The sequence below is a fragment of the Gymnodraco acuticeps genome, unplaced genomic scaffold, assembly GCF_902827175.1.
Source record: "Gymnodraco acuticeps unplaced genomic scaffold, fGymAcu1.1, whole genome shotgun sequence".
NCBI lineage: Eukaryota > Metazoa > Chordata > Actinopteri > Perciformes > Bathydraconidae > Gymnodraco > Gymnodraco acuticeps.
The window spans coordinates 394,753-407,204 of NW_022989778.1; the positions used below are offsets into that span (position 1 = coordinate 394,753).

General features: G+C 39.2%; 3 protein-coding genes across 3 annotated transcripts in view; 2 read left to right on the top strand and 1 right to left on the bottom strand.

Moving 5' to 3' along the window:
* Positions 1 to 70: 70 nt before the first annotated feature.
* LOC117548846 (NADH dehydrogenase [ubiquinone] 1 beta subcomplex subunit 1-like) lies at positions 71 to 1,621 on the top strand. The gene is made up of 3 exons (XM_034220347.1): positions 71 to 226; positions 1,097 to 1,241; positions 1,439 to 1,621. Exons 2-3 carry the CDS (start codon positions 1,102 to 1,104, stop codon positions 1,473 to 1,475), a joined length of 177 nt encoding a protein of 58 aa, XP_034076238.1. The 5' UTR covers positions 71 to 226; positions 1,097 to 1,101; the 3' UTR covers positions 1,476 to 1,621.
* Positions 1,622 to 1,667: 46 nt separating this feature from the next.
* Positions 1,668 to 7,422, bottom strand: riox1 (ribosomal oxygenase 1). The gene is made up of 15 exons (XM_034220335.1): positions 7,235 to 7,422; positions 6,899 to 7,048; positions 6,610 to 6,758; positions 6,339 to 6,438; positions 5,614 to 5,727; positions 4,625 to 4,731; positions 4,433 to 4,540; positions 4,171 to 4,205; positions 3,627 to 3,805; positions 2,988 to 3,092; positions 2,747 to 2,888; positions 2,489 to 2,609; positions 2,234 to 2,333; positions 2,070 to 2,156; positions 1,668 to 1,896 (listed from the first exon to the last, which is right to left on the bottom strand). The coding sequence occupies exons 1-15, from the start codon at positions 7,319 to 7,321 to the stop codon at positions 1,837 to 1,839; spliced, it is 1,644 nt and encodes a 547-aa protein (XP_034076226.1). The 5' UTR covers positions 7,322 to 7,422; the 3' UTR covers positions 1,668 to 1,836.
* A 923-nt stretch (positions 7,423 to 8,345) lies between these two features.
* Positions 8,346 to 12,452, top strand: part of extl3 (exostosin-like glycosyltransferase 3) — a 36,689-nt gene continuing 32,582 nt past the window's right edge. The window contains exon 1 of the mRNA XM_034220361.1: positions 8,346 to 8,540. The gene's annotated coding sequence lies outside the window, so the exon portion shown is untranslated. The remainder of the gene's footprint in view (positions 8,541 to 12,452) is intronic.

The following is a 12,452-nucleotide window of genomic DNA, read 5'->3' on the forward strand; positions in this document are numbered from 1 at the left end:
AAAATAAACCTTTTGATCATGTTATCAAGACAATTCAATAGATTTGCTTTAAAGTTTCTAATTCATAAGTGACAATTGATATTACAATCCACAGCCAGGGTGATCACTGGAATACATTTTATTTATGTTGCTCATGTAGCACTGTCGCCTTTGCACAGTTGGAAGAATCCAATGTCCTCTGCCTGGTGAGAGAAGAGCTGAAGGCCACGACGAGCGTCAACACAAGGTAATATCCTGCATATTCCTATATCGTGTCTTTTTTTTGGTTTTATTATAATCTGATATGTTAACTGTTGTAAACACAAAATACTTTAACTTAAATAACATTCTCAACGAAAACCTGACACACATTTCTAATGATAGCTAGCTAGCTGATTAGTTAGCTGGCGGCTGTGGTGCAGTGAGTTGTTTTAGTGTGCAGTTAAACTATTGTGTGGGTTGCTATAATGCATATATTAAATTAAGAAGTACATCATATGTGGTTTGAGATTATTTACTCTACCTGTTGTTTCATATAAGTTAACTAGAGATGTCATTTATTGAATTTAGAGATCACCCTCACCTACAAACCAATTAGCTCAGACACACATTAGCAACAATGTCATTATAAAAAACGATTCCCCTTTTGTTGTGTTTCTGTCAGCACAAGTAAGATCACCTTAAGTCTAGAAAACAACGTTTTGAAGAGTTGTCATCTGTCGAGGCTTGATATCTGTAGTTGGCTTTGTGTAAGCTTATAAATTCCCCCTTATGTTCATGCTGCTCTATTTGTGACACAGAATCAGACTAGTTTTGTGAAGGCCCTCAGATAAAGATGCAATTTCTTCAAAGACAGTGTAGTCCTGTGCCAGTCTTCTGTGTAGGGCGGATTGTTGCACCTGTTTTGCCCATATCTGCACCACAGAGAAGCTAAGGCAATTACACGATTTTACGTTTTCTATGATTCTGTCAGTATTAAGTATTTTGGTGAACTTATTTTTTGAAAGGACAAGCCACTCTATCACTGTGAATGTTAGCAAGCCGGTTTTAAATCAGTCTTTCATCAGTCCCACATAATTAACGTTACAATCTGTCTGTCTTTTGCTTATTTATGAAGAAACCATGGTCAACTTTATATCCCTAGCCCGTGAGCATTGGGCAAACCTCCTGGTGCCTATGGGCTTTGTTATCGGATGGTACCTTGACAGACAGCAGGACGCGAAGCTGACAGCGTTCAGGAACAAAAGCCTTTTGTTCGCCAGGTAAGAAAAACATTTCCTCCACATTTATCAGAGCACTTTCTTTTATGTTGATGCTTTTTCTATATAATATGCATTTCCCCCCAGTTTAAACGTAATGCTATGTGTAAAGAGGAAGATGGAGGAATGCTTAGTGATGAAGGAAAGCATGTATGTTTATATGAAGTTTACACGACTTGTTTTACTTCTGGTGTCTTTAGGGAGCTGAAGCCTGGTGAGGAGGTGACCTGGAAGTAGACCACCCTCCCTGCAATGTGTCCTGTCATGTGACCGTCCCTCAAATCCGCATATTTAAGATGTCATCTGTTTTTGAGTTGAATCCCCCAATAATCTTTAATAGGAGTTGTGTCAACCGATAATAAACCTGCCGTTTGTCATGAAAATCATTTTGTACTGGTTGTTGCTTTGGTTAGATGACACATGAGATTCTTTTTTTCTTAACTGGTTTATTTGATGCTGAACAGAGTAAATTAATAAATGGTTTGCTTAGCTTGAACGTTCCAGTAGAACCAATGAAGACTACATGGAACAAGAACTGTTTTTGCAATATTTTGGACATAGACAATCTTTTCATGCATGACTGAAGAATCCGTGGCCACTACAGAGCATCTGCAGTGTGGATAATCCCCCTCTCAAAAAGCAGCTCGGCCAAAGTGATCTGGGGGGGAAATGAAAAACAAAGAATCACAAAAACTGCTTATTTCACAAAAGATTATTATTATTTAGAATATTGCTGTAAATCAGGATGTTTAAATAAGAACATGCACATTTACAAAAGAAAATTGATAACAGGCCCAAAATCAGCAAATAATATGCACTTAAACAACATACCCTGTCTTCAGCAGAATCACACGGGAAACTCCCTACTGTCACAAATTTGGGATATGAATGGATCAGAAACTCAATGGCGTCGGTGTGCTGAAAGAAAGGCAAGCAGAAAATGAGGCAGTGGCCCCGGCACAAGGACACAACATGCAAAACATTTATTAACTTACCTCTACTTTTATTTCAAAACTCTTGAGCTGCTCTTTGTGGTAAACTCTGGAGTTTTCTGTTGTGTAGTAAAGATGGACAGCTTCTCCGTCACTGCATAATCTGTGAAGACAGAAAGTTACATTTTAAGATTGTCTTATTTTACATTCCTGCTCTAATGGATTACTGAATCAGGGGTTTCTGACAACATACAGTCAAAGGCAGGCCTGAATAGTGTGTGTGAACGTGCCGTTATACTCGTCAAAATGTTCCATTACCTGGCACATCCACCACGGAGAACTCTGACTCGTGTCTTGGCAGTGATTTTTGCACCTACATCCATAACCTGCCCATGCTCCCACCTCGCAGATGCTCCCAGTACACTGGTGGCCAATTCCTCTGAGATGGTGTGAAAGGGTTAAAATAGAAGTGTTAATCTCAAGCTGTTCTGTATAGTTTAAAAATCAATAACACTTAAATGCAATAATGCAATGTTCTTCGCAATTAAGTGAAAGTGAGTTTATGGCCACATTTACCTGGTGTGAGCATGGGCGGAAGGCAGTCATGCAGGAAGACTCTGGCTTTCTGATCCACGGCAGCATCGACCGGGGCGTAAGTCGTTAGCTTCTTCATCAGGTGCTCAACTCGTGAGAAGAACTTTGTCCTGCGGGGGTCATCCTAAACACACGAGGAGGAGGAGCGTCATTGAGGGGTAATCGGTAAAAAGACAAGGATGGGGACTGTGATAAATAAATAAGACAATGACTGATGAATTACTTTGTCAGAGTTCTGTACTCCCATGTATGTCAGGTAATCCAGAGGTAAGCCCTGTCTGAACTCCACATCCTCCTCCATCGCTATTTCCAGTGCTGCAGGGACAACCTGAAAGAAGGCAGTTTAAAGTGTTAAGACCTTTGGTAAATACATATTGTTTTTTTAAATTAAAGTGGTTAAATGCACTGTTAACCTACTGCAACACTTGTATCCAGAATCAACTCAGAAACATTGTACACCAGAAATGATTCGAACTATCTTTCTCGTATTTTATTGTCATGGTTTGTTACACCACGTGTGCTAAAACAGCTCCACTTCTTCTGCATTCCGAAACAAATATGTTGATCGAGCTGCACACAAATTATTCATTGCTCAAATATTTCTTCTAAGAAAATATAAATGTGTCTAGATCAGCAAATGTGAAAGCTCTCTCAAAAGTAGCTGTAGGTTCAATTCCATTTCCACCTCCAAGTATCAAGGGAAATGCTATTCATAATTACTGTATACATTATATAAAGAAATACATATTTAAATGCTAATCCTGTACTGCATTATAAATAAACGTGCCAATGTAGCCTGGCACTGATGCTGCCTTCTGTTCACTATGTAGGTTTGTGATTAGGGCATTGACCAGAAAGTCACCTTGTGCAGCAGATCCCCCCAGCTGTTCTTCTGGAAAGAGGAGACGGTGATGTGGAGCGAGTGAGCATCTGGCAGGCAGTCGCCCTGGTGGATGAATCCCCGGGGAAAGTAAAGAAGGTCCCCAGCCTCTAGCACCACTTCCAGGATGGGCTTCCCGATGTTTGTCTGATTGAAGTTTGCTAAAGAGGAAACCCAAAGGATTAACATCGGAGAATATCATTTTAAGATTTGTGCAACAGTAAATCTCCAAATATTGTTTCCGACCAAATTGAGCCAAATGCCTTTCTCTATAGATAATAATAACATGGATTGATATAGCCATAAGCAAAGCTACAAAGGACTTTACAAGACAACAATAAATATGGCAGACAGACAATGATAAATAACTATTAAAACAGTTTAAAAGCAATACAACATTTAGGAAATAAGGTTGTATGATAATACGACCTCAAGTGTAAGTAAAAGACAACAGTTAAAAAACAATTCAATTAATCCTTGGAACAAAAAGTTAACTGAATGTCTATGAAAACATTGTTCTACTTACTACTTGAGAGCACGGGTAAGACTTCATCTTCTGACCTACAAAAACAACCCAGAAAGAAACGTACATTGAGGTCATCATCCCTCAATTACTCAATCTGGTTAAGTGTGTCATGATTGTATTATGGGAAATGTAGTGCATAAAACTAGATGTTCAATCTCAAACCGTTACAATTATCTACCAGTTTCTGCATTGTTAATGTAGCCAAATAAAGTGTGAAATGAACTTGCTGCCGTTCTTTCAAAGGTTCCTTGCTGTATCTCACCTGGGGCTGTACACTCTCCAATGCTTCTTCCCCTCCAGCTGAACCACAAACGCCTCAATGTCGTCGTAATGTGGAGCGAAGCCTTGTGTTCCAGGTGGCGTCAGGTAACTGGTCAAAGGGAACAAATACATTATAGATTCTGAAGTCTGAGTCCTAAATGCTTCCAGAATAATAACTTTGCCAAATACTCACACGTTGGCTCCTGCCATGCTGCCAAACTGCTCTTGGAGGGTGGAGAGCACGTTCCACACGGTGGAAGAGAAAGCCTGAGGATTCAGCAAGCGGAGGGAGCAGCCACTCTGGGAGATGGAGGTACATTTCACTTTATAAGCACAAAATGACTTCTTGCTGGCAGCACAGAACAATAAAAAATGAATATATTGCTGAATACAAAAACATGCTTCTAACTGCTTTTTAATGAAAGTGGTTCTGGAATATTTCAAAGAGAGAGGAGACTGTAATGATCCCCATAGAGAGAAAACTGGGGCAGATAACATGCTGTCAAAGGATCCAATTATAAGGAGTTTAAAAAAGCTCAATCACAGTAGGGCTGAACGATTAATCGATTTGAAATCGTGATTTGAAATGATGTAATTATCAAATCGCAAAGCCTGCGATTTTTTTTAACTGTTTTTTTCTTTTGTTCTTCTTGTGTGTCAGTCATCCACACCAATCAGAAGTGCTGTGCTCCACATGTACCTGCCATTGTTAACCAATCAGAAGTGGCCCATGATAGAAGGTGATAGACAGATTGATCCAATCACCTGCCAAGTATTTTTGAAAGTGCCTGCCCTTTCCAAATGGCTTCCAATGGAGCTTTCCTAGATGGTTTCTGAGTCAGGTTAGTAATGCTCCATCACATGTTTCTATTACAGGGTGAATCTTAAACTGAAGCTCGACTTTAAAGCAACCCAACGGAAGTTTCATGTAAGTTTAGTTCTTTCACTCGTAGCTCGGGCTGCGGGGGTGCTAGAGACGGGAGCACGTTGATGCGACCTTCCTAGCCGGAGATATGGCCACATTTTACAATAAACCTCCGTTGGGTCGCTTAAAAACAAATATCGCAAATCGAATCGAATCTGTGAGAAAAATCGCAATTACATTATTTCCCCAAATCGTGCAGCCTTACATCACAGGAATGTAGCATTGCTAATAATCACTTTATAAAAATGTGGCCTTACCTCATAGAAGTCCCACACAGTGAAGGGCAGAGCTCTCCCCGGAGGATTGTGCGTCTCCCTCTTGCCATTCGTGTAGCTCGTGACATCGAGGTTCACTCCATACTGAACTTCATCCTTTGATTGAAAAATGCAGACATGTAGTCTAGTGTCACAGATTGATTTTCACACTTGGTTGTTGCTCTTCTTTTAATGATATCAACGATAGAAATAGCAATATGCAAACAGGCAAAATAACATATCAGGGTATTTGGTCACTAGAAATAAAAAAAAGAACAACTAATAAAGACACAAATTAATGAATATTTACTTCTCATTAAGTTTCTCTCTCTATATACATTTTAAAAAATTAAAAACAAACCTCATCAAACTTCCTTCGATTATTATAAGTCCCTGCAGTTACAGATTCAAAAGATCCAATATGCTAAATAAATGTTAACCATTAAACAAAGATTTAACTAAATAACCTATGTTATGCAGTCTCCCAATAAACACTATTTTTGTGATTTCAAAAAAAGGAAATGTTCTCACATTAAATAAAGGGAAGTACTTTTTATTATTTAATTATTATTCCTTAATACCCAGAATAATACATTGATAATAACTCTGTAGAATGATGTAGTGTGTAAAATATGTTTCTTGATGATAGCATAAGCGACAAATGTACCAACAGATAGGGGAATTAAGGATAAAGAAAGGATGGACGAGGTGACGTTTGAAACCCTTACCTGTCTTAATATGCGATCAAACTCGGCTGTGGAGAATAGTCCCTTGTAGTAATCTGGATTCTTTCGTTGAACAAGAATGGGCTTCTTCTCCCATGTTTCTCTTTAGAGACAGGAAAAAGATTAGCCGGTGAATGGTCCAAGAAATATGACACTTGAATGATTAACCAAATGCAATGCTTTGTTTAACCACAATGTTGCTTTACTGCGGCCCAGAAAATGTAACTTGTTTTTCACACTAGTTAATAAACACTGTGAAAACGCTCATGTGTACCTGAAGAAGGACTTGACAGGAATGGGGTTGATGAGCCACTGGAACAGCTTGCTCGCTCTCTCCTTGCTGTTGTTCACTTTTGTCAGATCGGCCAGCAGAGCATCCAGAGCCTCTCCAGCCTCACCATGTCCATTTACACACTCCTCATCCTGCAATACAAGCATAAACACAATGGAACATAACTGAACAGTATGGTCAACAAAATACAAATATATACTACTATTGTTAGTAAAACATATTTTTATAGATGCACATAATAGCATCCATCTTTGTACTTTGCAGAACTTACTTCTGTAATTTCGTTAAGGCTCTCCTCTCTTTGTGCAGACTTCTTTCGCATTTTCTTCCTTTCAGGCTTCCTTTCAGGCTTTATTTGAGCTTTAATTGGGCTGACCTTACTGGCCCCATTCTCCTTTTTCCTTTTCTTCTTATTTGACACCTAAAACGTAATATAACATAGCATACACACAGGTGAGATAGTTAGCAGATAACCTGGTTGAACAGCTAACTAGCTATCAGGAGGATGTGCTAGTTTCACACTGCCCCTCCTCCAGCCGCTGAGTATATCACAGTTTATAGCAACATGCAGAAATATTCTCAATATCATTTGTTTAATAATATCTACCTGCAGGGGCGACTTCGTGGCAGTAGGAGGCAAATCTGGTGACAACGTTTTGTACAATTCAAAAGCTGACATGTGTTTTTTCTCCATTTTCCTGATGAAGTGTCATCACCGTGCGACTATGGAGAGTCTTCTTCTGTGGCGATTTGTGCTCCAACGGACTCTCTGCTGCCACCTAGAGGGGAACTACACGTACAGCCCCTCAGGACATGAAGAGCATAGAGGGCTTTATGAAATAAAAGCATTTTATTTATGGAATTTTCCCAACAAGTGAAACAAATACATAACAATCGAAAATACAAAACGTAAAAAAAAAACACAAGAACAATGGGGCATGCAGGATTTAAGTGAAACATATGAAATGTATATATTTTGTTAAAGAATTGTATTGGCAAACTGGAATTTATTTTATGTTTTTATCAGATTTTTGTTGATGTTATTTTACATGTAGAATATAATTGGGGAGGGATGAAACCCTCTTTTAAATGGTCACACATGCAGAGCACACAGCACACACAGTGAAATTTGGCCTCTGCATTATGATTTTAACCCATCCTAGTACCAGGAGTCTAGCACTAGGAGCAGTGGGCAGCTATTGTACAGCGCCCGGGGAAAAATAGATGTATGTAGATGTATGTTCATTCTGTAAAATAAGTCATTTTATATCCGTTTTTTATTTGAATTGATTTTGTCCTATAATGTCCCCTTTTTAGTATGGTTTCATATTTTGTTAAGCACCCTGTAACATGTAAGACTAAATTACTAAAACATAAGAACACATAGTCGTATGGTATTTTTCAAGAGGAAGATGGATCATTAAGCCAAAACACATTAGGATTAAGATTTACCAATGACTGCATTTGATGATAAACAACATGAAATGTAAAAATGTATGTAAAAATAGAATAAGAAAATAACAATGAGCCAATAAGATAAATAACTAATGTAGTATTTTAAAAATTAAATGTTATATAATCTTCTATTTTAAATTGAGAGCAAGTAAGTACCCACACTGAACACTGGGTGGAGCATTTCCCCAATATTTCCATGTTTGAACGACACGGACAACGAACGCCATTTCCCACAATGCTTTGCAGCGCACTGTCGGCGCTGTTTGTCCAGCCGTCGCTCCAACAATGCAGCTTTTAATGGTGCTGTGAGCGGAGCGAGCTGAAAACGCAGCAACACCGCAGGCTTGTCCGGTGACTGTAGTCTTGCAAAATTAAACACAACGAGTTATTTAGGTTTTGACAAAGCCACCGGGCGGCCTTGACTCAGTTATTTGGACAATTCGGACTCTTCTGCTGTGGTGAGTAGCTACTGAAGCTAACGTTGTTGAGCCAGTGTAGTTCATAGCCAATGCATTTTGTTGTTACCGTTGCTGGCTAGCAGGCTAGCTAATTGGCCAGATGAGACATATGGCCCCTTGTGTCTTTCCCCTGCAAAGCCCCCTGTGCACATTTGATACCGTGTGTCTACTTCTCCTCGTTGTGTTTAAGATGCGTGATTAAAACCTGGTGCAAAGGACACATATTGGTGTTTTTCTAAAGACTTTGGGGCAGTTGGGTTGTTCTCTGTAGCCGCTGGAAGTCGTGAGGCTGTGTTGCTTTGATCTCGGCTCAGGCACACGTCAACCAAGCCGGTTTAGAGGGGCTACGTTGCGATGAAGTAGTCTGCAAATCACCTGCAAAAAAAATCTTGGGCATCTATTCTTCCTTAAATTATCAAACCCACAACTCCAGAAATGTGCCGATCTTTAAGTATAACCAAAATGTCACGAGTAACTTCATTATAAAACCTTTTATTGTCGACGTGTTAATGGAAAGCACACATACTGGCTTATGCAAATCAGTGCAAATTATTAATGCCATAATGAGCTTGCTTTTATACACCGATGTGTTCCTCATCCCGCTGTTGAGTGTCGTATACATTATTGCAAGAAAACTATAATAGCTGCTTCTGTTACTGTCGATTCAATTCTAAAACTACACATTTGGAAACGGAAGTTGGGTTTGCTTTTTGTTCGTATTATGTTTAGGGACTTACAAGTTTGAAATCTGGCTCTTTCAGTCATGTTGTACATTTCTCATTAAGCAATGTAGCATTCTCATTTATTCAAGATTCAAAAATGTTAATAGATGAAAAAACCACAATATATTGTTGCTGGCTTGACTATGTTTTGCTTTATTATTCAGCATTGTTTCACTATAAAAACTAAACTCACGGTGTGGTTACACTGTCACCTTCCCATCGATATAAGTAAGGATAGACTATTAAAAACATCCAAACATCTGACTATCTCAACCTTGATGAAGGTAGGATTCACTGCAGGGCTGCTTTAGCTAGGTGTTCCTGATTAACTGGGAACTAAATGCAGATGTTGCATGGTGTGCATTATGTTAATCAGCCAATGACTGATCAGACAGAGGAGCTTAGCACTGCTCAGAAAGTACGAGTTTAATTAGAGGAGTCTTGTAGTTTGGGGGAAAGTATCCCCAGTAGCCAACATGAAGGCCAGGCCTAGCATGTGGGAGCAAGAACAATTCATTATTTAATAGCTGCCAATAAAGAGTTGTTGTCCCAGAGTTATTTTGCCAGTTTATGTGTGGCTGTATGCATCATCAAAGCATTCCTTTGTGCATTTTTACTTGACAGGAGAATGCTTTTATCAAATCAAATCAAACTTCAAAGTTGATGTTTTTGCTATATGTGAGTAAAATGTCGTTGTTTCATTATATGTTATCATTTCTTGGTCTTGGTGAGAAAGCAAAGCTGCTAAGCACAAACATATGCAGTGTCCTGAATCTGATGATGCAGAGCAAAAGGGGATTGCAGGGTATTCTGAAACACTAAATAGTCCCCTCTGTGTAGAGAGAACTAAAGAAGAATCAGATTTCACATCTCTGTCTGGAGTTCATGTTCTTTCCTCAATTCAAAAACATTATTAATTCACTTTATGTTATATAATTACCTATACGTTTCATGTTTCTCTTATGTGAGTGACCGTGTGAGTTGTTGACTGTGCAGCAGTAACTTTAGACAGAAGTGTGCAGTATATTGTAGTTTGTGTAGGTCAGCTGCCTTTGAACGCATCACAGCAGATGCTAATGTTGGCTACTGATGGGTGTGTTTATTGGAGGCATTCTTCTCTCTGTGGTTTTATTTTCAGCACCGAGATAAAAACAGCTGTACGTTATTTTAAGCTTTGTATACTGTGAACCAAAAACAGTAGCCTATCTGTAAACAACAGAGGCTTACAAATGATTGTATGGATTTTCTATTGATCATTGAGTTAAAGGTGGGGTAGGTAAGTTTGAGAAACCGGCTCGAGATACACTTTTTGTTATATTCCATGGAATGCTCTTAACATCCCGATAGCAATGAATATCTTTAGTGCTTTGACAAAAAATCCATAAAAACATGTCATCTGTGGAAGCCGTGGTACTGTAAAAAGCACGACCACTCAATTTAGCCGGCCCGACTAAAGTAACTGGATGGCCTACCTGCCTGTCAGCCTTCCATCTGGGCACAAACTTATCTCGTGCCCTCATTGGTCATGTGCTCGTTCGTTGGAGGAGGGGCTCTGTAAGGAAGTGGCAGATTTTTCCGGCTGTGTATTTTCAAATTCTAGCGCACTCGAGCTGGTTTCTCCAACATTACCTACCCCACCTTTAATACAATGAAACTATAAAGGAGCCAGTTGTATGACTTTAACCTCGCCCTGTTCTGCTTACCTCGGGCCACAGCACGCTTTAATACGGACTGTACAGGGCACCGTGTATCCCACTGTGGACAAGGATATTGATCTTTCTCTCATAGAGCCATGATTACTACTCTGTCTTTGAGTAATTGTTTTTCTCTTGTGGTCACATTGTAATCAACGACTGCCACCATTCAGAATAATAGCAACATCAGCATTTCATCATAAAGGGACAAGGTGCTTGCAGATGGGCGGCCCCCAATAAACACTTGGACGCCCGCCTGATGCTCCAATTGTGCTCCCATGTGTACTGTAGTGGAATAATTACTACTCTTTAATCAATGTCGAATACTTTGGCATGAGACAGATGTTGATCATTGGAAATTGAGCTGCTAGATGGATGCAAATTAAACCTCACATTTGGAAGCTGGGGATGAAATACAAACAAGTGGCATTTTCAAATGAAATACACCACATTATTTTTGATATTTGTATAATAACATAATATCAAATTAAAGTGTATAGGCAGTTGTGGAGCTGTAGATTATTGTTATTGATTAATGCATCAGTGTTTCTTAGGGTCAAAAACACTAAACTCACAATTTAAAATGAAAGCGTTTAGTTTATACTCAAATCAAATAGTGAATTCTGATTATAATTAACCTTATTTGGTGCAGAATTTTGAATTGGCATGGCAGGAAAAGTAGAGGTGTAACTAATAACATTATTGACGCACCATTGAACTGTCCCAGTGAACCAGCATGCACAAGATTAACCTTTGCCCTCGAACTGTGACATCTTTTTACGTCATGACATGTCAAAATGTCCTCAGGGAATATCGGTTTATTGCGAGAATAGCCATTAAAACATGAGCTGAAAAGTCCTTCCATCTGTTGTCAAATGCAACTTAGTTAATACAGTGTTACATATGAACACTTCACCAGACTCCATCATAGCTTGTAAAAAGTTAAGTAGTAGTCATTTTGTTTTTTCTCCTAGTGCAAAGAGAGTTCTGATAAATAACTCTGTTGCTAAGCTCTATAAATGTTGAAAATGTGGACTGTCATTTTCTACTTGGTCAGGAACACTTAGTCCCTTAAATCCACATTAAAAAGCACAACTCATCTTATCTCCTGATGTAGAATCAAAAGCTCATCAAAGTCCTTTAACCTGAATCCTTTGCATCAGTATTAGTGTGCAGCATTCTGTTCCACACATATTACTTATTGTGTGTCCTTCTCTATTGCAGCCCTGATTTGTGGTCTAATGGCGCGTTTCCACTGCAGGCCTCGCTCGGTTTGGTTAGGCCTTATTAGGCCCGGCTCACTGTAATGCTGCGCTTCCGTTACAGTTTAGGAACTGGGGTAGTTACTATAGTAACGCAGTGTAGGCGGAGCCGTGACGTCATCTTCAATGAGAGCCCCAGAAAAACAACACAGCCGTTAGCTCTTAGCACTCAGAGCTCACAGCTCTTCATATCTGTTCAGAAACTAGACAAAAGTTAAACAAGTACAAACCACA

Bases quoted from the DNA above. Each gene is read 5' to 3' on its own strand.
- LOC117548846 (XM_034220347.1), top strand. From the start codon at position 1,102: ATGGTCAACTTTATATCCCTAGCCCGTGAGCATTGGGCAAACCTCCTG. The intron at 1,242-1,438 runs GTAAGAAAAACA...TGGTGTCTTTAG, and splicing joins AAAAGCCTTTTGTTCGCCAG to GGAGCTGAAGCCTGGTGAGG.
- riox1 (XM_034220335.1), bottom strand. From the start codon at position 7,321: ATGGAGAAAAAACACATGTCAGCTTTTGAATTGTACAAAACGTTGTCA. The intron at 3,806-4,170 runs GTAAGTAGAACA...TTTCCTCTTTAG, and splicing joins CTTACCCGTGCTCTCAAGTA to CAAACTTCAATCAGACAAAC. The intron at 2,157-2,233 runs GTAAGTTAATAA...CCTTTCTTTCAG, and splicing joins GTTTTGAAATAAAAGTAGAG to CACACCGACGCCATTGAGTT.